Source organism: Talpa occidentalis, unplaced genomic scaffold (genome assembly GCF_014898055.3).
Source record: "Talpa occidentalis isolate TD23 unplaced genomic scaffold, MPIMG_talOcc4v2.1 talOcc4.3, whole genome shotgun sequence".
Classification (NCBI taxonomy): domain Eukaryota; kingdom Metazoa; phylum Chordata; class Mammalia; order Eulipotyphla; family Talpidae; genus Talpa; species Talpa occidentalis.
This window is the reverse complement of record NW_023603184.1, coordinates 129,371,213-129,398,599: the sequence shown is the minus strand read 5'-3', so window position 1 is coordinate 129,398,599 and position 27,387 is coordinate 129,371,213. Positions and strand designations below refer to the sequence as shown.

At 42.7% G+C, this 27,387-nt stretch overlaps 1 protein-coding gene across 5 annotated transcripts; it reads left to right on the top strand.

Moving 5' to 3' along the window:
• The first annotated feature begins 2,519 nt into the window (after nucleotides 1-2,519).
• CUNH2orf80 (chromosome unknown C2orf80 homolog) lies at nucleotides 2,520-23,137 on the top strand. 5 transcript variants are annotated; one of them, XM_037521891.2, is made up of 9 exons: nucleotides 3,034-3,184; nucleotides 6,077-6,165; nucleotides 8,569-8,650; nucleotides 11,290-11,372; nucleotides 12,910-12,997; nucleotides 13,391-13,462; nucleotides 19,833-19,920; nucleotides 20,216-20,337; nucleotides 22,970-23,137. In XM_037521891.2, the coding sequence occupies exons 1-9, from the start codon at nucleotides 3,182-3,184 to the stop codon at nucleotides 22,976-22,978; spliced, it is 636 nt and encodes a 211-aa protein (XP_037377788.1). In that variant the 5' UTR covers nucleotides 3,034-3,181; the 3' UTR covers nucleotides 22,979-23,137. The 5 variants fall into 5 exon arrangements, with proteins under 5 accessions (XP_054555164.1, XP_037377785.1, XP_037377787.1 ...); XM_054699189.1 differs by lacking the exons at nucleotides 3,034-3,184; nucleotides 22,970-23,137 and adding an exon at nucleotides 2,520-2,528 and having other exon boundaries at nucleotides 20,216-20,651; XM_037521888.2 differs by lacking the exons at nucleotides 3,034-3,184; nucleotides 22,970-23,137 and adding an exon at nucleotides 2,708-2,768 and having other exon boundaries at nucleotides 20,216-20,651.
• The last annotated feature ends 4,250 nt before the right edge of the window (nucleotides 23,138-27,387 follow it).

Below are 27,387 nucleotides of genomic sequence, written 5' to 3'. Positions count from 1 at the left end.
CCCTTTTTGTGTAATTCAGTTGAGGCTGGGTTTTTGTTAAGTGCAGCCAAATGTACCATAATAAAGTCACTTGTTGCCGTCTAAGCCTAAAATGGCTGCTCTGCTCTTAGTGAAGTCTGCAGGGGGTGCTGCTAATGAGAACAAGGCTGATGTGCTCGCTTGACCTATCAAGGGGAAAGGAGTCAGAATATGCCACCCCCAAATATGTCATGTTGGGATTAATCTGATTTGAAGGCAATTGAGATACATTAGACATAGGAAGATGTCTCTGCCCTCTTCCTTCTGCCTCAGAGCAGGGCATAAATTTGCCCGTGGCGATATCCTCCCTTCCGTACAGGAAGAGAACGATTGTTATTACCTACAACAGAGGTGGCACCAAAATGAGCGTGCATAAACAAACCTTGCTCGATAACCCCATCTACTTCCCCCACATATTTTCTACTCACTTTCCACAACTCATCTTCCTTAGAACCCCAAAACCCCTCTTCTTTGCCCGGCTATTGCTCCACAATGTATGATCTTTTGTTAAAATGGTAAAAAGCCCCCAAATCTGATCTCTTCTTTGGATTTTGGTGGGTCTGTTAATCCTAAGCAGCCTGTTTGGCCACCATTTTTGTTACCTATGGTTCTGCATTCCTAAATACGGTCAGATCTGCTTGATCAATCAGTTACAGGAGCCCAACCCTACAAAAAGTGCCTTTCAAATCAATCAAGAGCGGAAAGCTTGATCACCCTGGGAAGGGTAAGCATCACGAGGGATGACCACGAATGCCCAGGGGGCTGTTTACTGATATATAACAATGGACCCCAGAAGCTGATCAGTGGAGCGCCTTGTTGATAAGCTTGAAATGATGGCTGGGGGTCTAGGGCTTGATTGTAATCACATAACAAGTCATCAAGCAGATGAGAAGTGCCTGGGGTCAGACTGATGACCCCTGAAATTATAGATGACATAGTACATTTTTTAGTTTCACCTCCTCCGTTTCTCTTTGTTCTCCTTCCCCACACAACTGATGCTGTATGATTATTTGAAGAATAAAAAGTCCAAGATCTTGCTCAGTCAACAGTATCCTGCATTATGGAGCCTGTTCCATGACTCCCATTTCTTTATCAGTGTGATGTTGCCGATGCAACAGGTTTTCACTTCTTTGGTCATTCACGAAATAGCTTCATCTTCAAACTGGAAATAAGTTGACTCTCACAGTGCTGAGCATCATATCTGGTGTGGCAATGACATGAGGGGGAAATGGTGCACTTCTTCATGGTTTTATTTTTTGAAAGTACACTTTCCCTGCACCAAAGGTTTATTTAATTGCACTATCAGAACATTATTCAGGATGTCTCTCGGTGTCCCTTAGAGGTTCTCAACCTCATCAGCATATTGGAGCCCCTGGGAAATTTAATGAATCTGATATTTGGATTCTACCCTCCCAGAGATTCTGAGTTAATTGCTTTGGGAAGTTTTAAAAACTCTTGAGGTGAGTCTCAATTATAGCTAATGTTGAGAATCACTGATGCAAATAGAATCCTGGTAACCCCACTGCCCCCTGGTCCTTCAGACTTGCCCGGATATGCTCAGACATGTCTAAATCCTAGGTGAACATGGTGATAGGCTTGTTACTATAGAACATCTAGGCTCTTGTGTTCAAAGAAATTGCTGAGCTTTTTCTCTTGCACGCAATAAGGCTGTGCTCACATATACTGACTTAACCATACACTATATGTACATGAAAATTCCCCCCCCCCTTTAAAATACAAATGCTAAAAACACAACCATCTTGTCAACCCTGCACATCCCTTGTTGACAGCTGTCAACTAATAAGGACAAGAACGTTGCTGTAAAGGAGAGAACAGAGATTTTAACTGCTAAGGTGTGTTCAGAGTTCTCACATTCAGGACATAAAAATGTCTCATGCCATATAATATTTAGTGATTGCATGATAATCACTAAAGCAATCACAAAGCATTACTCATAGAACACTTGAGATATTAGGAAGCCAAGAGACTTTGTCGTTGAAGAGGAATAGAAATGAGAATTTGGTGATATTGGAGACAGACACCCAGGTCTAGATTGGCCAGAAGAGCAAACTCTGCTTCTGTTCAGGAGCATGGAAGAAACCCACTGAGGGCCGTGGTCAGGAATCTTGATACAACTCCAGCAGCAGTGAGAAATCATCACCAAGTTGAGCCAAGGAGGATGGATTTACGATGAAGAGGCAAGTGTATGCAGGGAGAACACATAGCAGGAGAAAAGTGTGGACAGCTGCCCCAAAGCTGGGGTCCTTCAGGATTTCCATTGCTCTGTCTCTAAAGTTACCAAGAAAAATCACCCCAAGTCCTTTGGGCAGCTTAAGTTGTGAGGAGCTAGAGGTTCACTGGGTTTCCCCTGAAACCCTTGCTCAGTCAGCTGACACCTGGGTCTGCGGTCAAGCACTATGAAAAATATCTCCCTCCAGAGGAAGTGGGGACTTCTCGCATCCTCTCGCTGTCAGATGAATCATTTAGATGGAAAACTGAAGCCTACTCAGGTAAAAAGATATCTGAACTGCAGGTCAGGATGACAATCCTGTTATATGACTCCCCGCAACCTTTCAGGGTATGTGGGGGTGTTTTAAAAACATAAGATTTTCATTCAGTCAGTGTTTCCTAGCAACCACACACACAAAAAAATCTGTCTTTCTGATGTCAGTGAGCACCAGCCCAAGGATGCTCGAGCACATCTCCAGGAGCAGGGAAGAGAAAAGAGCCCTGAAATCGGGGGCTGGCTGGTGAGAGATCCTGAAAGGGGAGTTGGTTAAGAGGTGGGCATTTAGTGGAACCCAGTTTGAGAGAGCTAAATGGCAGATGTAGGGGAGTGGAAGGGCAGGAACCTGCAGGGAGTTTGCAGATATTTACGGTGTGATATTCCTAGAGAATCTGGGGCTTTGAATTCTGAGGGTTTTTCTCTGAAATAGCTAATGCCTAAAGTCGCTGATGTCTTTCCTGTCGTTCTTTTGTGTGTTTTTTCCAACCAGTCTTGTTTCAGATAAAGCTCTATAGACAAAAAGAAAGGGTGACTGACTGAATTGAAATTCAAACTGAGGGCCTCCCTGGTGGCGCAGGCGGTTGAGCGCAGCACTGTGAAGCTGTCTGCAGCCTCTGCAGTGGAGGTTCCATCCGGGCCAGACGGCGAGAATCCCAAATGGTGAAGCAGACCTCTCCTGTCTCCCCTGATGCTCCCTTCAGCAGTGTATTTCATCAATCTGCCTGTTCTGTTCCCCGCTCTGTCTCTACTGAATCCTCTCACCCTCCTGCACATCTGACCTATATCCCGGTTCTTGTATAAAAATAAATAAATCTTTAAAAAAAAAAATCCAAACTGAATAGTCTACGCAAATGGCCCTCTTCTAACCAGGCATAGCAACTCAGTGCATGTAAGTCACTGAACTCCAATCATTCAGAACTTCTTTTACAGAAAAGGCAACACAAACAGGCAAATTCATTTGTTCAAAGTGAAACAGTTAGTTGGTAGCCACACAGGGCCCCTGGACCTCCAACCTAGTGTTTAGAGATGAGAAATGATCATTTTTAAATGATTTATACCTTTGCATATTATGCGTAGTACATAATGGGAGTGGAGAAGAGAAGATGGTTTTAAGAGGAACCTTCATAACAACCAAGAGACAGCAAATTTTATAACATGAGCCTGAAATTCAAAAGGCTAACTTGGAATTACAAAACAAAACTGGGTTGATGCAAACCCTAAGTCTTTTGCTTTTATAAAGGCATATAAGCCAAGGGGGCCCTTCTCTTTGCCAAGAATTGTAGTAGGACATGATATTTACTAACAGAAGCTTTTCCAAAATGTCGAATTATAAAAATGGTGATCCACGCTGGCCTTTGGAGCCACAGGATGTTGAGCAGAAGGTGCTCTTGGTGATGTTAGCTAGACTCATCATTTTTTAGCTAACACCTGAGATTAGGGTGCAGAAGAACCAAAAGACGTGGCCCCAGTTAGTAGTGAAGTAGACAGAACATGGCAGCATGTGGTCTCCCCACATCCAGTTCTTTTCCATCTCTAGACCATGAGGCCATTCTCTTCCAGTTGACTATCTTATAGAAAGCAATACTGTCCTTATAGTTAATCCATTTCCTATATCAAGTTCTTCTTTTTTTTTTTTTTAAAGATTTATTTATGCATACAAGAACTAGGGCACAGAAGGTGTGGGGGGGTGAGAGGATTCACCAGAGATAGAGTGGGGAACAGAATAGGCAGATTGACTGAAATACACTGTAGCAGGCCAGGGATTGAACTCGTGCTGCAGAGGCTGCGGATAGCTTCATAGTGTTGTGTCTTAACCCCTTGTGCCACAGGGAGGCCCCTCAAGTTCCTGCTTTCTCCTCACCCCATTTCACCTTTCCCATATCCCAACCAAGGTCGAAAGAGATGTAGCAGCAGCAAGAATGGTCCAGAATCATTAAATAAGTCTGGGGAAGAATTTATTTAAATCAGTGACATACTATTTCATTTCTACTTATTATTAGAAAGCTGAAGCAAATGCTTAATATCTATTTGTTATAGTTTTTCCAAAATAGGTTACTCAACTTTGTCCCCAACCATCTTTACAAAGTCATGATTTGTAAATGTCAAAAGTACTGAAGGTAACTGATGGAGCCTATATGGACCTATCATCCCAGAGTCAACAAATGTTAACATCTTTCTTATCTGCAGAGAAACAGAGTGTGGTGTGTGTGTGTGAGAGTGTTGAGAGAGAGAGAGGTAGTTAAGGACCTGCTCACATGATTGTGGCAGTCTGGCCAGTCCAAGGTCTGAAGGGGTAGACTAATTGGCTGGAGACTCAGGGAGAGTTTAAGTTTATGTCCTAAAGCTTCTACCTGCTGAATTCCTTCCTCCTTGGGAGAGGTCACGGTCATTCTTTTCCATTCAGACCTTCGAGTGATTGACTGAGGCTCACCCACATCATGGAAGTTAATCTACTTTACTCAAAGTCTCTTGAATTAAATGTGAATCTCGTCTAAAAAATACCTTCATAGAGACATTCAGACTAATGTTTAAGTAAATATCTATACACAGTGGCTCAGCTAACACATAAAATTATCATCACAAATTGTTTTAACTTTTTTTTTTTTAAGAAATAAAATATTGCAGGCCTCCCTGGTGGCACAAGGGGTTAAGACTCAACCTATGAAGCTCACTGAAGCCACTGCAGCTTGAGTTCGATCCCCAACCAGGGAGCTACCCACATGCGCAGCAGACCTCTCCTGACTCACCCACTGCTCCCTCAGCAGTGTATTTCAGTCAATCTGCCTGTTCTGTTCCCCACTCTATCTTTGGTGACTCCTCTCACCCCCCCAACACCTCTGGCCTATACCCCAGTTCTTGTATGCATAAATAAATAAATCTTTAAAAAGAAAGAAAGAAAGAAAGAAAATATTGCAGAATTCACAAATTATACCTCTCCCTGGAAAGAGGTATAATTTTTTTTTCTGTAAACTCCTTCTTGTGACTTCAGACCCCTTTTGACACCAACACCTGAACTCCAATTTCTGGTTCAGGGTTGAGGTGGGCAGTGAAGACATGGCCTGTCATTTACCACGACCATGTGTTCTTTCCAGAACCTCCTAGTCATTGGAGGCTGCAGGTAGTTTCTACAGAAAATTCTATTATGAGCCTCTGTGCCAGGGGGAGTCACTAGCAATCACTATGCTGAATCACACAGAACTCAAACATATTCAGATCACAAGCCACACACGTCTGGATGGTTCTGCCCAAGTAGTTTGATTCACTGCTATGTGATCCATGTCTGTTTTACTGGCTAGTTTATTGTAAAGACAATTAAATGAAGGATGTTGTAAAACTTCAAAGAAATAGTCAAATAAACTCCAGGTACCCTGCATAACCTCACACAGTTTGCTGGAAGCTGCTGGCTAAGAGGCCTGAACGCTGCACATTCTCGGATCCCTTCCAGAACCCAGGATTCCATGACTGGTATTTGCAGTGATAGCATCCCTAACTCAAATTCTCTCTGATTTGCTGCTCTTGTCTGTAGGCTTAGAGAGGCTTGTATCTTCCCAGGTGCAGTATAAGCTGCAGCTACCTGCTCAACTGGATAAGACTTTAATCATGGAAAGGAGGCTCCTGAAGAAGGAAATGAAAAAGCTCCTGTAAGTATGCTTGTGGATAACTTTCATTCATTACATGTGGCATTTGGTGGGTTTCATGTCCTACATGATGTGAATATTAGCCGGAGAGTAAACATCTAAGGAAGGATCTATTCCTACCCAATGGGGGAAAGTCAGATTGCCTGGCTTCTGCCTGCTGCCTGAGAGACCCCAGGTAGTAGCTAGCAGGATGCTGAGTCTCTGGGGAGCAAGCCTCTGTCAGCAGTGTGCACATCTCAGGCCTCTGCGTTCCACAACCAAAATGCTGGGCCCATGGCCCAGCCAGCCTGTGCTGGCAGGATGTATTTTTGAACAGATTCCATGGAGGAAAGATATAGGAGAGGATTTTGAAAAATATACCAACAGCCCAGCATTTAAATCACAATCACCGTGTCTTTTAAGATCAGTCTCATCAACTAAATAATTCATCTCCTTTTTCTTCTCATGTCAACCTTATTTGTAACCAGGAAAACTTCAAGTTTTCCCACGCAGACATGTTTTCTTCTTGTGGTAGTTTTTCTTTGACTTGGTACCTTGGTGAAGACCACAGACAATATAAAAATGGGAAAAAAGATTATGTTCTATTTCCTATTTATATGGGCACAACAATAATAACCTCTTCCTCAAAGAATTTCTCACAATCTCCATCAAATGTCTTTTCTCTGTCTACTAAGATCATTTATCTTTTAAACATCCCTTAAGAAATGTGGGAGTAGGGCTTCCCCTGGTGGCGCAGCAGTTGAGTGCTGGGCTGCGAGGCTGCCCGCAGCCTCTGCAGCACCGGTTGGTTCCCTGGCCACAGGTAAGGGTCCCACAAAAAAAAAAAAAGAAAAAAATGTGGAAGTAAACTATGCATGAATTCACATATGTTTACATGTAGGTGTGTGGAGGTCCACAAACTAAAAAATAAAATATAGCAGGAATGCCAGCTCCTCTACTAAAGCTGGAATTCCAGAGCTAATATAAATTATATATTTATATATTTGGATTATATATCCAAATAATGCATTTAGACTGTTTCAAATAAAGCATCTTAGAATCACAAAGCAAAAATTCAACACCTTTCAAAATCCATCTAGAAGAGTTTAATGACTGAAGAAGAGCTTCTAGAGCAAGAAACAGACTCTTCCCCACGTAGTAATTTGCCCAAAGTGTGTAGTAAAAACCTTGTCAATCAGAACTGGCCTTATGTATAAGTGTAAAATTTGCAGACATCCACCCCAGAGTCCCCAGAGCCTTTCCCTGCACCCAGGCCCTTTTCCTGTCTGACCCAGAATGGGAACACTTGCTGTTCTCCTCCAGTTGTTAGGGGGAAAAGGCTGTCCTAAAGCTAATTCCATACAGGCTTTGTGGACTCCACCCCCACTCCAGACCAAAGCCAAAGACACTGGGAACTCCAAATCCCATCACCACCAAAGGGAAGGTGGCTGGGACCTGAGGGTGGGGTTAAGCAGCCAGGTGGGTATAAAGTCAGACACGTGGGCTTTGGGGGGGGGTCCCCCATTTTGGCTCTCCGCCAGCTCGCAGCCTCTGGACAGCTCTGAGAGTGCCTTTGGGTTTCCAGGTAGGTGGATCGGGTAGGACGCTTTAAAGATTTTATTTCCCTATTTTCTCCCTGAGTTGTACATTTCCTTAATTCCCTTTCCCTTGTAAATAAACCTTTTATTAACCTTTTGTGTGTGTCTGTAGTGGAGTCTTAATAAGTCCCTTTTAAGCACGCGGGTGAGGACCCACAGCCAGGCAACCCGTTTATATCGGGGTTGCCCTATAAACAGCAGGACCCTTATTAAAAGTCACTCTTTAGAAAAAATCTGATAAGGATAAAATACAATGGAATTAGTAAGACATTTTTATGCATGACTCCTCCTAAGGGTGTCTACATTCTGATGAGGAAAAGCGTTAGGGCAGAAGGCTTCTGTAGAGAATGATAAGTATCAGGGCCTTTTCAGTTTGGAACAAACTGCCACAGTACAACATGGGCAGCAAGGAAATCTTTGTTTTAAACAGCGATTATCAGTCTTTTGGGTTTTGTAAAACTTTCTGTGTATGAAAATTGTCAGGCTCCCTGCCTGCCTATAAATTCTATTCCAGCCCTGTGAATTTAATTTTTAGGTATGGATGATTTTTAGGTATGGGTTTTTTTAGGTATGGATGATTTTAGGTATGGATGATTTTTTAGGTATGGATGATTTTTAGGTATGGATGATTTTAGGTATGGATGATTTTTAGGTATGGGTTATACTTAGATATTTAAACCTTCAGCATGGCAGGGTGGCCATTTAAATCAAGTTAAGTATTAACTCAGCGACAAGAGCCATCAGTGGTGTTTTGGTAGAGGAGGGAGGGTGTGAAGGTTGAGCTCCCCAGTCACTCCCAATGCTTCAATGCTGCTTTCTTGCTTTTAAGGGGAGATTATATTGGCATCAGACTTCGGGAATATGAATTTGACCCAAAAGGAAGATGGCAACTCACCTTTCTAGATGATATGGTAAAGAAAGGCATGCGGATATGAGTCACATTTGTGTTATATGTGTATTCAGGGGACAAAACAGGGTTGAATGTATAAAATAACAAGGCTCATCTTGATTTTCCCCTCAAAATTTCTTCTGCCTCATTTTTCATGCTAGGATTATCCATATGGTCTTTTCTTTTTCTTTTCCTTTTTTTTTAAAGATTTATTTTATTTATGCATACAAGAACTGGGGTGTGGGCCAGAGGTGTGGGGGTGGGGGGGTTGGGGGGGTAATAGGATTCACCAGAGACAAAGTAGGGAGCAGAACAGGCAGATCTACTGAAATACACTGCTGAGGTGAGCAAGGGGTGAGACAGGAGAGGTCTGCTGAGCCATGTGGATCACCTCCCCGGCCAGGGATCGAACTAGTACTGCAGTGGCTGCCAATAGCTTCATAGTGCTGAGACTTTACCCCTTGTGCCGCCAGGGAGGCCCCCCATATAGTCTTTTCAACTCATTAAAGTGAAAGCAAAAAGAATGAGAAAATAAAAATTATGAGGCTTTTGCTATTTGTTATTAGGAGAGAAAAGATTAAAAATATAATATATATTTATAAATGTTATATACATGATGTTAGAATTTTTTGACAAGATTAGCTATCATGTAGATCTTAAATATGATAATTTTTTGATTATTTGTATAATGTGAAAAAAACAAGGAATTGAGGGGCTCCCTGGTGGCGCAGCGATAGAGCGCTGGGTTGTGAAGCTGCCCGCGGCCTCTGCGCGCCGGTTCGATCCCGGGCTGCTCCCCGGCCACCAGAGGAGGGTCCCACGTGGCGCGCAGACCTCTCCTGCCGCCCACTGCTCCCCTCAGCAGTGTACTTCGGTCCTTCTGCCTGCTCTGCTCCCCGCTCTGGCTCAGTGAATTCTCTCACCCTCCCGCGCTTCTGACTGTACCCAGTGCATGTATAAACAAACAAACAAATAAATAAAACATGCCTCTATTGAAAAAAAAATCTTAAAAAAAAAAAAAAAAAACAAGGAATTGAGTACTTGTAAAGTCCCTTGTGTTGTTATTCATGTTATGTAATGAAAGTTTACTATCACGTAAATTGAAGAAGAAACTGTGAAAGATCTAATATTTTTTTTTTCTAAAGATTTTTTTCCTTTAAGATTTATTTATTTATTTATACAAGCACTGGGTACAGTCAGAAGCGCAGGAGGGTGAGAGAATTCACCAGAGCCAGAGCAGGGAACAGAACAGGCAGAAGGACCGAAGTACACTGCTGAGGGGAGCAGAGGGCGGCAGGAGAGGTCTGCGCGCCATGCGGGACCCTCCTCCAGTGGCCGGGGAGCAGCCGGGGATCGAACCGGCGCTGCAGAGGCTGCAGGCAGCTTCACAACCCAGCGCTCAACCGCTGCACCACCGGGGAGGCCCGAAAGATCTAATTTTTTAAAAAATGATGAGAGCCTTGGTTTTTGTGTGTTTACCAGTTTGCAATTCTTAAACTAATGAGGAAGAAACCATCTTGTCCTCCCTGCCCTCCTGTCTGACTTTCCTGGAACTGAAGAAGCAGTTAGCCTTGGGCTTCTACAGCACTTCTCTGTACATATTTTAAATTGATTAGAAAAGTGCTTCTCAAACTTTAATGAGCTCTTATTACAAGACTGTTTTGATTCAGGAGAACTGGGGCTGGGAATTTGCATTTCTCATGAGCAAATGGACATGCCAATACTGCCAGGCCCTGCATCAAGTTTTGGGTTAGGTTTCAACAATTGAAATTTCTTCCTTCCTTCCTTCTTATGTCCTTTTTCTTTCATTCATTTTCAGTTTGGTTCACTTCCTGGAAGAGCTGAGTTATTCATTGTTCAGAGAATGTTACATAGAACCTTAGAATCCATCTAAAACCAAAAACAAATCCATTCTTTTCTTTTTCTTGGAGGGGTAGGTGGGGAAGGAATATGGAATATTTGCGCAGCTAAATGGTGAAATAGCTCAAAGATGACCAGGAAATGTGGTCAGTAGGCTAAGAATGAACCTCACACTGGTCCTCAGTTATTCACTGTATATGAGACTCTTAGCCAGTCACTTAATCTAGTCTGCATCCAGTCCCTTGCTCATCCTGGGCCATCCACCTGGAAGGGCCTTCTCCACCCATAGAAATTCTCTTCATCTTCCAAGTCCCGCTCCAAGGAGGTCACCTCTCTAAAGACCCCCAAATTTTCCCCTAACTCCCTAGGAAGTATCCTGGGAGCACATTTCTGAGGTTTTACCCACAGATCTACAAATTGTTCTGTTTTCCTCTTCCCCTACTTTTACCTTTTCCTATTTTGAAATTTAAGGAGACAGAGGCCCAGAAAATATCAGTTAATCACCAACATATACCACAAGTTGTTAGCAATACCAAGATTTAAACCTAGATTCCTGCTCCCAATTTAGCATTCTTTCCTAAACCACACAAACCAAAAAACTGCTGTAGTGGGAGGCAAATGGAGTGACTGAGATCCCTAAATATTCCCTTCTTAGCATCTGATACTGGACACAGCTAGTTGAAGCGCAGCACAGTGGACATCACAAGATAGTGGCCTAGGCTTAACACTGTCACTCTGTTGTGTCCAAGAGCAACTGGGCCAGTACCAACTTCCTTTGCTCTTTGTGCTTCCTGCTTCCAGGCCCACTATGACTTGGCCATCAGCGTTGCTTTGCAATGGCTGGATCACTCAGAAGACTTAACTTGGCTAGAGTGGGAGGAAGTGTAAGTTGAAATAATTTCTCTCTTTTTTTAATATGTGATTATGACTAATGATGAAGTCCTATCTAGTGGCTTCCACTGTGAGGCACTGATTTGAAAACACTGTAAAATGAGTGTTCCTCCTCAATTCGAAAACCTGAAGAAACCCCACAGCTGTCAACTGGGGAAGTCATATATATTTGCATAGTTTGCATTTCAGCTCATTGGTTTCTGTCAGATGAAGTTCTTTCCTGCATAGAAAGTTCTGCCTCAGAATTATAATTGTGCTTTACTGTGTACATGTCATAATTTTTCATATCAACTAAGAAATGGTCAATTCTGGGTAAAGGAAGCAATCTTCCAAGGCCTATGAAACATGATTTCTTAAGCACTTCACCTGGTATGTACCTGAGCTGAGCTACTTGAACCATAGCTGCATGGATTCTTTGCAGGATGACTTGCATTTTTGCCATGAGTGCCAGGCTGACCACTTAGTTGTTAAGAACATGGCCAGTATTAAATCGCTTATGGCACAGGCCAGTTATATTACCAATTCCACAACCATAGCATACACACCTGGTTCTGGATGGTTTGTATTAGAATATGGTTATAATAAACAGAAAACTCAGTTTGAATAGACTTCAGAGGGGCAGGAAGGATTTGTTTACATGTCATAATTTTTCAGATCGATTAAGAAATCTGAGAAGTCTATGGGGAAGTTTGTGTTCGGCATGGTTTAATTCAAAACTCAAACCATGTCTTCAGCATCTACCTCTTGACTATGTTCTCTGAATGGACACTTTCTTAGTTTCAGCCACTTTATCACAACATTCAGTCCAGAGGAGAATAAATGAAAACTAAATCACAGAATTGCATCTCAATGGCCATATTTTTTCTAGATTTATTTTTATTTATTTATGCATACAACAGCTGGGGTATAGGCCAGAGGTGCGGGGAGTGAGAGGAATCACCAGAGACAGAGTGGGGAACCGAACAGGCAAGGGGAGCAGTGGGCAAAACAGGAGAGGTCTGCTGCGCCATGTGGATCACCTCCCTGGCCAGGGATTGAACTGGTGCTTCAGTGGCTGGTAATAGCTTGATAATGCTGAGACTTTAACCCCTGCGCCTGCACGGAGGCCCTCAATGGCTGTTTGCCTGGCTTGTCAGGGGGTAGAGTCAGAGACAGAATACACTGACTAACTTTGTCCACTATGTTTTCCATCCTTAGAACCTAGGGGCATTGTTTGCTTCCCTGAAGCTTGTAGGAAATTCCCCCAAACTGCTGCAAGAAGGAATAAGCACACCAGCTGGCAAAACCATAACTGTTCACTCTAGAGGCCAGTCTGCCAATGTTTGATAGAAGTGAAAACATGGATAGATGAGGACAAATCCATTCCCACTGTTGGAAAATCCAAAATTCTAAGCATGTACTTTAGAATCACTTCAACTTTGTGAATAGAGCCACTGGAGACTACATATTGACTATTATCACAACCATAGCAGGTTCAAAAAAAAAAAGAATAAACTCTCCGTTCTTATTTATTCATATTCCCCCCCTTAGAAAAATGCCATTTCGTGGCAGACCTATATACCCAAACCGTAAAGAACGAGAAGCAATGATTTTATCATCTTACGCTGGCGTCTTAATGGTAAGGAAAAGAACACTATTTGCGTATATGGAAATTTGATATCTACTTGCACATTTTGGTATGAATGGATACTAATTTTATCTTTCAATCAGTGTTTCTAAATGTTAAAGACTTAGTCATGTTGAATGTTTCATCTTAAAGGTATAACAAAAAGTTTTAGTTCTATATTGCATTATGAAAATGTTTAATTAAGGGGCAAAAAAAAAAAACCAACCCAGAGTGAAACCTAAGTAATTGGAATTTGGATATTCTGGTTTATCCATTCCTTTGAATTATTTATCTAGTACCCACATTATTCAGGCATGGCACTAGATATACTGGAGCTATAATAACTTTATTTTATAATAAAAGAAAAGCCATGGTATAATAATACTTTTTGTTGTTGTTTAACAGAACAGTATCCCAATTGAGGAAGTCTTTAGAATTTATGGGGTTGATTCTTCTGCCAATTCTGGTGTAGCCAAGGTAAGGGTGATCTGGGACTATCAATATAATAGAGTTTAGATCAAATTTCTTTATTTATAAATTTATCATGTATTTTCAAGCATGAAATAATTCTTTTATATCAAATGTACAAAGCCAGATACATCATATCTTACTTTGGTAACCAATGTTTGTAAAACACTTTCCTATGTAGAAGACAGTTTTAGTCACAACAAATGTCTTTTGTGCGGAACTGGCTAGAGGCAGCAAATAGCACCAGACTACAAGTGTAGATTTTGCCTGTTTCTAGTGAACTGAATTTCTTACACTTCCTGTAGTATTGACTGATAAGTCTAAGCACTCCTCTTGGATGGTGTATTATATGCAGGGCTAGAAAAAATGTACAAGTTACATTCTCAGGATAAATTACCTGTTTTTTTGGTGCCACATTTCTTCTTCCCACAAGACCACTTTGAAATCACTACAGTGGAAGCAGAGACCTGGGTGAACCAGTAGCTTCCCCTGAGCTGTAACAACCACAAATGTCTCTAGACTTTGCCAAATGCTCCCAACTGGCAAACTTTCAGACAATCAATTATCACAAGGGGTATGACATGGTTTGAGCTAAAAATATAATAATGTGAGGTTCTTCTACCTCTGGGGGCCTCCCAAGCTCCCCTCTGTGTCAAAAATACCAGCTCGGGCCTTCCTCTTGTGTCCACACTTCAGTTCTCTGTGACCTCCACATTTTAAATAATGAATCAGCAGGACTTCTCAACAGAAACGTGGCACTTCATAAATTAAGTTGTAAGAGCTATTTTAAAGCATCCCTTTGTCATTTAATATAATTTAAAAAAAATATTTCTAAAGAGGAGATAGTTGTTAAAAAAGTATTGCCAAAGGTTTTTCTTTAATGGCTGCATATATCTGAATGACCTTTGATTCCTTCAGATAAAACGTTTCCTTCACAACTGCTAAAATCCTTCCCAAAGAGGGCCTTAAAACCCTGTTGAATACTAATCAGATTATGTAGATTATGTGGCCACTGGACAGGCGCAGGACACAACATGGGCATTGTACACAGGCCCAGAGGTTTTCTTCAGGATTATTTGCTGCCACCTGGTGACAGACAAGCATCATAGGCACAGTAGTGTTCACCAGTTCCATTAACCTTAGGTTCTACCCATAAGGAACTGTCTTTTGCTGCCATGGAGCCATTTTCTCTGCCTGTGGACCCACAGAAAAATAATCAACTAAGGGCCTCACACAAGTGAAAGTTATAATTAGCAAACAAGTCCATCCTTTGTATTAAGTATGTATGAACTGAAACAGAATCAACAGTTTGGACACTCTCTGAGCATCTAGTCCCACGTCCCTCCTTTCAACCTGGTGTTCTCCATCTTGAATTATGTATTTATCATTCTCTTTTATTTATTTCTCGTTTTACCACATATACATCAGAATCAATTTAGTCTTTAGTTTTACATGATCTTTGAATTTTGTATAAATGAAATAAAAGCAATATATATAGAAATGATGCCATATAAATCAAATGAAGCATATTATTTTATGGCCTGCGTGTTTTCACTTAATGTTATGTTGCACAAACTCATCCATGTAGTCACATCACTCTCACTGCATGTAGTATTCCACTAGAGGAATACGCCACAATTTACTTATATGTTCTTCTGTTTTAGATATTTGGGTTGTTCTTTTGCATGTCTCTTAAATTGCTATGTCACAGGATATGTGCTACATAAAGGCAAATTGGTCTTCAAAATGGTTGGATCAATTTAAACTTCTGTTTGCAAAACAGGGTATCTATCAACACTTGATATTTTCAGACTTTTTTTTAAAGATTTATTTTTTATTTATACAACAGCTGGGGTACAGGCCAGAGGCTGGGGAGGGTGAGAGGATTCACCAGAGACAGAGTGGGGAGCAGAACAGCAGGCAGACCATAAGCACTGCTGAGGGGACCTCTCCTGTCGCACCATGTGGGAATCTCCCTGTCTGGCCAGGAATCGAACCTGCACTGCAGAGGCTGCAGACAGCTTCACAGCACTGTGCTCAACCCGCTACAACACCAGGAAGGCCCATTTTCAGACTTTTTAAGTTTGTCAGTCTATTAACTGTACATTGTGGTCTTAATTTACATTCCCCTGATTACCAAGGGATAACTTTTCATGTTTCTACTTCAGTAAAGTGTCTGTTATTACAAAGTCTTTTGTCCATTTTCTCTGAGGAATCACTTGCCCTCTTTTTATACATAGCCTCATTTTTTAGAAAAACAGCTAGAGGATATATAATCAATCAAGTCCTAAATTTTGGGGTACTCTGCTCATTTGAAATTTGTTACTTTTTGTCCCATAAACATGAAAATGTTTAGGAAATAGTGTTTTGCAACATCCCAACCACATTTTTAAAGCTTCTTAGGCAGTTATAAACTGTCTTTTCAGACCACATGTCCTACATTTACTTGGGAAAATATGATTGCCACAGGCATATAACCCATTGCTTTGAGACCAAGAATCAGAAATTCTCTACCCTCTGCCTCAGTGATGTCATAATGATAGTTGAGGAAGTTCTGCTCCAGGTTAAAAGGCAGGTGCAGATTACTATTTCTGCGTTCATCCCTTCCTGCTGTTTCCCCTGCTAGAGCCTCCCTGTGCAGCTTTATACCATTACTCATTGATATCTTCTCCCCCTCTTCCTTCCAGCTAAAAGATGTTTGTATTAAATGTGATTTGAACATAATTTCCCATTCACTAAGTACCTGAATCAAGAAAAAAACTCATAGTAATACTCTTACATTGCCACAATTAAGATATGAGTAAATAGCTTTAAAGCAAAAAACAGGATATGATGAACTCTATCTAAGCTTTGGATTTCTATTTCATACTGCTTTAAAGTAATTTTTCATATAAGCGATAAAATGCTTTCAGGTTATCAGGACACAAGAAGTTTCATAGCATATTGGAGACCTAAGTGACCTTAAAACTCGTCGAATTCTATCTTCCCCCATGGATAAGGAAACTAGAGTGTGAAAAGCATTAGTGTTGCACCTTCAAAGTGTGGAAGTGCATCAAGGGTGCTGTGTGAGTCAGCTTTCCTCCTTATTTATACCTGGCACCCGCTATCTTGAGGCCTGCCATCATAGCCTTAATTGTCCCATCCTCAAGCAAAGCCACCGACAATTATTTTCTCTGTTTTAGAGTCATCTTTATGAAGAAACTATGCACTTCTTTTTTTTTTTTTTTTTTAAAGATTTATTTATTTATTTATTTGTACATACAAGCACTGGGTACAGTCAGAAGCACGGGAGGGTGAGAGAATTCACCAGAGACAGAGCGGGGAGCAGAGCAGGCAGAAGGACCGAAGTACACTGCTGAGGGGAGCAGCGGGCGGCAGGAGAGGTCTGTGCGCCACGTGGGACCCTCCTCCGGTGGCCGGGGAGCAGCCGGGGATCGAACTGGCGCCGCAGAGGCCGCGGGCAGCTTCGCAACCCAGCGCTCAACCTCTGCACCACCGGGGAGGCCCAGAAACTATGCACTTCTTGAGGCTAGGGCCACAGCTTATGCTTATGTTTAATTCTTTGCAATGTTGGAAATGAAATAAACTCTCAGTATATATTTTTGCCACTTGACTGAAAGACTCAGGTCAAATTCAAAGTATCCCTGTTGAGGTAGTGATACATTACTCTGTCAATAAGGAGAACACAACCTCACTTACTGTTTAATCCAAGTTTTCTTATGAAACAACAGAAATTCATAGTAATAGTGAAAAACAGAAGTTTACTTTTTTTTTTTAAGATTTATTTATTCATTTATACAAGCGCTGGGTACAGTCAGAAGCGCAGGAGGGTGAGAGAATTCACCAGAGCCAGAGCGGGGAACCAAACAGGCAGACTGATGAAATACACTGCTGAGGGGAGCAGCAGGCGTGGCAGGAGAGGTCTGCTTCACCATATGGGACCCTCACCGGCACTGCTGAGGCTGCAGGCAGTTTTGCAGCCCAGCGCTCAACCGCTGCACCACCAGGGGAGGCCCAGAAGTTTACTTCTTATATAAACAGAGTCTAGAGGTGAACAGGACTGGCCTGGCCCCACCACAGTTCCACAGAGCCATCCAGAAGCCATCCTTCTTCCAAGTCTCTGCTCATTCCTGTTGTAAATTAGAAAATAATACATAAATATAGTCCCTGGCTATAAAGAAAAAGAAAAAAAAACTCATATGTGAACCACACAATTATCCCAGAGCTCAAATTCTTGTGGAAATACAGATTTATACTTACTTTGAAGGGATTCCAATTTTCAAGAACATGATCTTAATGAACTGTGAGTACATTAGGGTGTTTTCTTTGATGGTAGAGTAAAAAATTTTCTACTGACCTGGACATCTAAAAATGGGTATTTGTTTTGTCATCCTTGTCTTTTGGTGTTTGCCTCAGTTATACATCACATAAAGGTGCCCTGTCTATGAAATGGCATATTGCTGCAAAGCATACAAAAAAGAGAATACCATAATTATCTTTTTCTGGGCCTCTGCTGGTGGCGCAGGTGGTTGAGAGCCATGCTGTAAAGCTGTCCGCAGCCTCTGCAGCGCTGGTTTAATCCCGTCCAGCTGGCGAGGGTCCCACATGGCGCGGCAGACCTCTCCTGTCGCGCCCACTGCTCCCCTCAGCAGTGTATTTCATCAGTCTGCCTGTTCTGCTCCCTGTTCTGTCTCTGGTGAATCTTCTCACCCTCCCACACATCTGGCCTGTACCCCGGTTCTTGTATAAATAAAAATAAATAAAATAAAAAAAAATTATCTTTTTCTCTTTAGAATATGAGGTCCCTAATATCATTCCTGAAACTAAGAAAACACAATTGCTGATATTGGAGAAGGATGTTAATTACCTAGTCCTCCTGGTTCTAATTGGTTTTTTTGTCAGCAATTCACTCAGCCTTTGGTAGATGAGGCAGGACTCTGCAAAAGACTGGGTGACCACGCTGCTACCATGGGTAATTTTATACAACAGAAAAATTGATGATGATGATGAGAAAAATGATGATGATGATGATAAATTTATAACAATACTTATTATACTTTTTAATGCTAATAGTTTTTGCCAAACACTATTCTATTGGCTCTACATATGCTAACTCTTTAATTCCTAACAAGCCCTACAAGGTATTTACCAGTATTATTATTATCTCATGAAGAAATGGGCACAGGAAATTTAAGTCACATGCCCAAGATCACATATTTTGTAGATGGTGTGAAGTGCATTCAAATACAGTCAGTTTGACAGTAAGATCCATGCTATTAATCACTGTTGCCTTGGTTAGAGTAAATATTCAATTAGTCAATAACATTGGAGGCCTACTATGTGCTAGGCCTTCTCTGAAGGCATCAGAGATAAAAGGTTAAATGAGCTGACAGGCCTTCCCACTACCACACTCTAATCCATTCTCCATATAGCAGCCAGAGTGATCTTTTTAAAAAACTACATCAAACTTTGTCACACTAGTGCTTAAAAATATTTCTATGGCTTCCACTGAGCCCCAGAATCAATGTGATGTACAGCTGGGTTTCCTTCTTCTACCTCACCTGCCATTTTCCTTTTTCTCACTATGCTCCAGCCACTCTGTTTTCCTTTCTTTGCTGGAAAACACAGGTTTTTTGCAAGAAGACCTACTTATTCCCTGAGTTTGGAATACTTCTCTCCAACTCTTCCTTTGCTCATCCTATAAGTCCCAGTAGCTACATCACTTCCTCTCAGAGACCATTCTGTCTGAAGAAGCGGCTTCCCATAACTCCCGAGCACTTAATCTTATTCAGTTTATTAATCTAATCAAATATGTAATTATCCTAGTCATCTAAGAGCTTATTATTTGTCTCTACTCATTCAATCCTAGAAAGGCGGGACTCGTGTGTGTTACTAACCACAGGTCCTAATAGCTTAAAATAGGTGTTTATAGAAAACATGTTGGGTAGAAGAATGAATGTGACAGTTCTAGACGTGATGGAGTGTCCAGTGCAGAAAAGCAGCAGCCATAGTAACTAACTATAACACACTGTTCTGTGTGACAACATGCTTGGAGTTTACAGATGAGTGAGTCAGTAATTGTGCTTATGGTCTTTTTTGCGGGGGGTGGGGGGGTGGTGGGAGGTGAGGAAATGACTATTTCAGATAAAGGGAACAAGGTGAAGGGCATGAGCATATGAAAGGCATGTAGGTAAAGGGAACTAGGCATGGGACCAAGAAATATGCAGACCTTCGTGACCCATGAAAATGAGTCTTACCAGTAAACATTAGTGATATTTAAAGACTATTAGTTGGTGAAGCAGGTCAAGTGCTATAACTAGCAGGTGTTAATGTCACAAAGTGTGTGCAGCTTTTAAAATTGGGATGGTTTTCCTTTCAGGTTCCCCAAGCTCCACCTTTCCGCCTCTCTTTGCACCCTTTTGCCATGTTAACAGCACCCAAAGCAGCAGAATATGCCCGCAAACAGAGTAAGCTTGTTTTCTTCCATCTGCTTAGAGAAATTTAAGTAAAATTAGGAGGGGAATTAATAAAGTAAGGTCAAAGATGTTATGGCAATAAGATTTCTCTTTCTGCTTGAATTTAAAAGTGTCTGCAGCATTTATGACTTGATATTATTCCATTATTGAAATTAGGGATGTCTTCTGTCTCAGACCCTTTGGTGATGGAAGCAAAGCTCTCTAGGTGGGAAGGATCTAAAACTGTGGGTAGGCTCATTAAAAAAAACATTTCATATGCAGATTTGGTTTCTACATGTGTCTCTAGGTTTCAAGTTAAGAAGGAGAGCAATGAATAAAAATGTGACCAGCAACTCTACAAGGGAAGCAAAAACCATGGAGTGGAAATCAGCAAAAAAGTTACCTCTGGATACACTGCCTAAGAACAAAGTAGGTCTAGAAACACAAAGTAGGTCTAGAAACACATTGGACCAAACTGATACTAGACATTTGGGGAGTATTTTATTTATATGATGGCCAGAAGCGTAGCCTTTGGTGTTAGATGCTCTTAATGTGAACCTAAAGTCTACTACTTATCAGCAATGTGACTTCAGGCAAATTACTTATCATCTTTGTGCCTTAGTGATCTTCTCTGAAAAATAGGAACAATACCAGCCTCGTAAAATTATTGAGATGATTAGCTAAGATTATGCATGTTAAGAGATTTTTAAAATGCTTGGCACAGAGTAAATCCTTTAAAAAAAAATGACCATTATCTTTCATCATTTGAGAAATGCTATTTAAAGTTAATTAGCTGTTATTCTACTGATTCAAATAAGTGTGTCTAGGATATCCATATTAATATCTGTGTTCCAAACATTTCTAGTCTTCATCCCTTTTTCACTAATAAGAATTTTATTTTTGCCTGCTTTGCATCTCTGCTAACCCTGCTCTGTGCATCTGATTACTGGTACAGTATTTCTAATTGTCTCTCTCTGATACAATGGTCAGAGAGATGCAGGGTTGGCAAAAAAAGGAGAAAAAGAGTCTTTACTGTTTCAATGCTGGACTCTCAACTGTAATGTGCAAAGTGAAAAGAAAACTGAAGGGTCAGTTCAATTCCCAGCCAAGGAGCTACCCCACGTATGGTGCAGCAGACCTCTCCTGTCTCTCCCGCCAAACCGCCGCTCCCCTCAGGAGTGTATTTCGGTAGATCTGCCTGTTCTGTTCCCCACACTATTGCTGGTGAATCCTCTCACTCCCCCACCCCTGCATCTCTGGCCTACACCCCAGTTCTACGCAAAGATTAAAAAGAAGAAGAAGAAGAAAAAGGAAACTTAAAAAGAAGCCAGAAAGATCAAGTAAGTCAGCATAATAAAAGCTGAAAAGGAAGATAATCAGAAAAGTGGTACAGTCTGAGAATCTGGGCTATTTTAGGGAATTGTTGAATGAGAGGCTGTGTTGACTGGAGGTTTGTTAGGTAAGAAGGAAAAGGACTTTTAAAAACTGGTACACTAATTTATAAATTGGGTTTGCTTTAAGAAACACAAGTAAAAATTAAAAATTTGTAAATGTGAATTTCTGAATAGAATGGTTCACATGGGGTTTAGGATTTACTCATGTTTTGAGGCAAACCATTGGCCAACTGGAAATATAACCTTATCATGGTAAATGCTGCATTCATTGGTCACATCAGGTTTTTAATGTGTTATTCTAGGGACAAAACTATCACAGAATTAGGAAATACTATGTTGTGCTTCTTTTAAAGGTATTTGCTATAATGAGATTTGAAGGCATAGCTTTTCTATAACTGTATCTTTGTTAATGAACAGTTTTCTGATGCTTAAGTTACTTTCTTAAAATATGAGGTTAGCAATAACAAGCTTTAAAAAACAAAGCAAGAAACAACTGAAAGCAATAATGACTCCAGAAATAACACACACACACACACACACACACACACACACACATCCCTAAACACACGTACTCACTGATAATCTAGATTTTAAACTTAATTGTTAAAAACTAGATCTTTCAAACAGGGTTTCATGCTGTGAAGTTTATCTGTTTCCCCTCCTATACTGAAAATCTAGCCCTAAAGATTACACACTGATATGTTATTTTGAAAATATAATTTTAACTGATATATGTTTTATTCGGCAACTGTTGGGGATCGTTGGCTTCTGATGGAAACATATGTTTTATTTCCTTATTATTTCCCAGATGTATGTAAAGTGCTTCACAGGCAGTGGATAATCACCAGTTACTGTTGTTTAGTGAATTGGCAGTAAGTGAACGGTCCTTAGGGGAGCATTCTCCAGCCCCTGGGCCCTGTATATACTGATACAAGGAAATGAGGAAAGGGCAATTTAAATTTAAATACAAAGAAATGTATATGAAATTCAAAATAGTATGTGGCACACATAATGCACAACTACTAAGGGGAAAAGAAATTATTTGCTTTGGGTACAGTTAGCCAAAAACAGTCTTACTGTTATTATGCATCTTTTTAATTTGGAAAGTGTCAGGTTTCGAGAAAAGGTACAAAAATGGTGCAAAGAACCCTTGTATATCTTTTACTCAATTTGTCAATTGTTAATGTTTTGCTCCATCAGCTTCGTTATTCTCTCTCTCTGTATGTAGAGATACCATTTTTTCTAAGCCATTGCAAAGTTACATACACCATGTCACTTTATTACTATATATTTCTGTGTATATGTGAGAACAAAGTCATTCTCTTAAATAACTGCAGGTTAGTTATCAACTTCAGAAAATCTGACATTGATACTTTGATCTACTCTACTGATTTTATGAATTGATCCAATAATGCCCTTTTAATAAAGACATTTTTCCTCCTGTATGGATCTGTGTGGGAATTTTGAATTTACTTCAGAAATATAAGCCAATTTCTAAATGTCTCAGAAGTTTCATGGAAATTCTTTTCACTTCCATTACTTTAATCCACGTTTTTAGTAATTTAGTATCTGATGTTTGACCTTAATTCCCTCTGGATTGAAAGCCAATGTCTCTATTGATATTAAATTGATGTGCTTGATACCAAAATCATCTTTTTATCCTGCAGGTCACTTAGACACTTGGAATTTCACTTCACAGCATACTCTTTGGGAGAGGAAAAATATCTTAACACAGCCACTCTTGCCAGCACTTTTTCTTTATGGTTCATCTTGATACAAACATATTGAAGTGTTATTTTGAATGTACAGCTTTCTTTTCTTAGAAGCATATTGTTTGGGTACATTGGTTTTTAAAATGTGTGTATCTGGACGTCCCCTGGTGGCACAGCGGTTGAGCACTGGGCTGCGAAGCTGCCCACAGCCTCTGCAGCACTGGTTCTATCCCCAGTCACTGGCGAGGGTCCCACATGGTGTGCAGACCTCTCCTGCTGTGCCCGCTGCTCCCCTCAGCAGTGTATTTCGTTGGTTTGCCTGTTCTGTTCCCCACTCTGGCTCTGGTGAATTCTTTCACCCTCCCGCGCTTCTGACTGTACCCTGTGCTTGTATAAATAAAAATAAATCTTTAAATAAATAAAATGTGTGTATCTTACGCTATTTCATTGTGACTAGAAGACATTCTGACTGGAGAACCCTATCACATATAGTATTTCCACGTCAGAGCAGGCTGGCTTTGTAGCATATTTTACTCGGAGTATTGCAGAGTGGTGGTGTAGGAGGCATTTTTTCAAAATTTCCATCCAAAATGAAATTAAGCTGTCACTGACTGCCTTTACCATGATCTATGTACTATGGAAATATTTAAAATCATGTCAATAAAGCGTTAAGAGGAAAATGAGTTCAGACCTTCTTTCGGTACAATATAATGACAACTGGGAAAAGAAATGTCCCAGCCTTTCAGTGCCTTTCCAAAATGCTGATTACACCCATTGCTTAGCTTGGAAATATGTGTTGGAATGTTATAGGGCAGGGAGAGGGGCAGCCCAGACCCCGCAAACCTGCCTGCTCTAAATGGGTTCTGCCATCCGCCACATCAACACAAAACATGAGACTTTAATGGGAAGCAACTTTAATACAATTAGGAAACAATACAGGAAAGGCAAAGAATCTAGTTTCTAAATTAAGCACCCAAAGTTGCCCATCCCCTCGTGGGTAAAAGTCCCCCCAATCAGGATTGGCCCAGAGCAAGTCCCCAAAGCCTGCCACAAGTCTAAAGCATCTTCCAGTGGGGACCCACAGAAAAGGATCAGAAACAACCAGACAAGTCTGGTGGGAAAAGAGCAAAATCAAGACAAAAACCGCCATTGTCACCTCCCCACGGGTCTCTCACCCACGTCTTTGTCACCCAGTCCACGACCAAAAGGCAAGCGCAGTTTTTTCATGTGTCTCTCGGCTCGATGTGCCTCCTCCATGTCTCCATCTGGCTCCATCCTGCTTCCTCCCTTCCTCAGTTGCCTCTGCAGCTGCTTCTCTCCCTGCTCAGCTCCACCCTCCTTTTGGGTGGGGCAGGAAACCTGGAACCTCCCCCTTTCCTGGGGACCACCCTGTTATAATCCCCCCTTTTAGTGGGGGTGGAGTCCACAAAGTCTGTATGCAATTAGCTCGGGACATCTTTCCCCCCACCAGGAACAATTCAACCAAATGACTGTGAGTACAGATTATCTCTTGCTTATGGTTTTGATGCACCATCTTCCCACAGAAGTGTTTTCTCTAATATGAGCAAAGACTTCTTTGCTGGCTTTTATTGAAAACTCTGTGCTGGCATCTGTATTCTGACGTGGGATTGCAGCAGGGGACACCAGGCAGCCTTTCCTATACTGGTTCAATTATGCTGTAAGGAAGGTTTCCCAGGGGCCCTACACCAAAGGGTGGGAGGCAGAGAATGTATCAGTAGTCTGGTCACAGCTTCTGGCTAGGACTTTGCCAACTCTGCTAGTTGTGAGGGAACATGTTTTCCTTTGTGGCGCTTGCTAGCTTTCCTTCTAACATCTGTATGTTTGCTTTGAATGCTGCCTAAGGGCTTTCACAAATGGTGCTGTGGTTGTATGGCTGGCTCTGGTTGGATTCTGTCCTGAGAGCCCCTCCCTAGGGTGGGAAGCAGCACAGTGCCTGATTTCATCTTTCAACACACCCATGGGATGACCAAAGATGAGCTGGGGGCGGGGTCCTCCTTATCCTATGGGTGTCATGATTTGAAATGTCCATGGGCAACAACAACAAAAATGCCAAACAAAAAAAAAAAAAAATCCCCCAATTGAACAATTTTCTTTCCAAAATTATCTCATCAGTATGATGTGATTTTGATAAACATTTTGCATGTGTTTACATAGAAAGAAAATTAAACAGTGCATACTACACCAAAATGTCAATCATGGTTATCAAAGAATGGTAAAGTTATGGGCTTAGTTTATATTTTTACTTCTTTTTTGATTGCCTTAATTTTCTATTATAAATGTTATACTTTCATGAGTTGAAAACAAAGTCAATTTGTAAATATATAACTTTGAGTTGCTGGTGGAAAGCAAAAGATTCTAGAAATTAGCATATTTTTGTCCTGAGACTTAACACTTCTTGGACTAAAAATAGAGTTCTCCTGTGCTTCTGGGCTGGGCATCCTTGTTTCCCAGGCCCGTTTTTACACTGGGAGGTGTGTGGGGCCACCCGCTGCTGCATTTCAGGAGTTATGGAGGGTTCTCTCGTGGGCCCCTCACAGCACTCGGGCTCCAGTTCACTGTAGTCTTCCTATAATACTGATGGCAAAGTGTCTGCCCATGTTTAGAGATGGGGTCTCTGAATGAGAAGTGACCACGGGGCTCCTTTGCTGGCCGTGTATTGGGGTCATTGGCTTCATTGCTCTTGTGTGTGTGTCTGTATCAGTGCTGCAGATGAAGCCCTGGTCAGTCACAGGGTGTGTGCGAACACTTTATCCCTTTCTGGAGGTTGCCTTTTGTGTGATTTTTTTTTTTTAAGATTTCCTTTATGCATACCAAAGCTGAGGTGCAGATCAGAGGTGGGGGGTGGGGTGAGAGGACTCACCAGACACAGAGTGGGGAGCAGAACAGGCAGATTGCCTGAAATACACAGCTGAGGGGAGCAGCGGGTGAGACAGGAGAGGGCAGCTGCACCATGTGGGTAGCTCCATGGCCGGTGGGGGAATTGAACTCGCGCTGCAGTGGCTCGGGAGAGCTTCATAGTGGTCTTTAGCCCCTGTGCCACCAGGGGAGCCCGCTTTTTAAGTGTGTATGGATCTCACTTATTGAGTTTCCCTTTGGACAAAGAGAAAGGAGGGGTGAAGCTAGAAAATGTGTTCCCTCAAAGGCAGGTGGCATCAGGGGTGGGGAGTCTGCCCCCAGGCACTTAGCTGCGGGAGGCCAGGGCGAGGGTCTTGGAGATGGTGGCCTCCTTATCAGCAAGGCAAGGATGAGCAGCTTCTCTGGTGCCTTGTCCTGCATGGGTCCTTGGCCCCGGGGCAGGCATTCCTGGCCACACCCAGACTCCACACCGCAAGCCCCGAGCAACCCACACCCTGATGGGGTGAAGCCCGCACCTGCCCGAGCAGAGCTGAGAAGCCCCAGGCGCAGCCCCAGGTGAGCCAGACCTGGCCCACTCGACTGCACAGTCCACACAGCCATTCCCTGTCCCTCCACAATCTCCACCTGGCTTTCTCTTGGCCAGTCAACCCTGCAACTATGACCCACACAGGTGAGCGGCGCACCTGAGCACAATCCTAGCAGACAGAGCAGAAACTGGCTCCTTCCAGCCAGGGCACCCCGGAAGGCTGAATGAGCAGCTCCTTTGCACGCCCCCCCCCCCAAATGATCGCTCTAGACAGCCCCCCACAGCCCCGCTGCCTCCAGGGGGAACCACTGCTCAGGCTGGACGGACTCCGCCGTCCCAAGCGGGGGCGTCTGTCTCGGGCCTTCTCCCGGCCTCAGCACAAACCACGCCCCACCCCCACCCGTGCGCACTCTTGAGGTCTCAGACACAGCTCTCTTGGGGGGACCCGCCCAGCCCCAGGGGTTCTCCCTGCCGTCCCCGCCGCACCAGGTCTCACCACCGCCGCTGCCAGGCGGCCCCAGCGCTCAGACAGCTCCTTGGCACGTCCCACCCCCCAGGATCGCGCTCGACTGCCCCCACAGCCCCGCTCCCTCCGGGGGGAACCGAGCTGGGGCGTCCGGCTCACGAGCCTTCTCCAGGCTGCGGTCTCTGCGCGAGGCGCAAGCCACCTCGCACCCCCGGGTGTGCGCACTCTGAGGGCTGGGACCCTCAGCTCTCTAGGGGGGACCCGCCCAGCCCCAGGAGTTCTCCCTGCAGTCCCCGCTGCACCAGGTCTCACCACCGCTGCTGCCCGGCGGCCCCTGCGCTCAGGCCATCCCTTGGCCCGGGGGCACCGCCCGTCCAGGGAGAGCGCGCGCCCCGCCGTGGGCTCCCCCACAGGCCAGGGCTCCCCCACAGGACAGGGCCCCACCCGCCCCCTGAGGTTCCTCGGGCCTCACCCACTCTCCAGCCAGCGGGCCTCGCCCACAGG

Bases quoted from the DNA above. Each gene is read 5' to 3' on its own strand.
- CUNH2orf80 (XM_037521887.2), top strand. The intron at 12,998-13,390 runs GTAAGGAAAAGA...GTTGTTTAACAG, and splicing joins CTTACGCTGGCGTCTTAATG to AACAGTATCCCAATTGAGGA. The intron at 13,463-19,832 runs GTAAGGGTGATC...TTTTCCTTTCAG, and splicing joins CCAATTCTGGTGTAGCCAAG to GTTCCCCAAGCTCCACCTTT.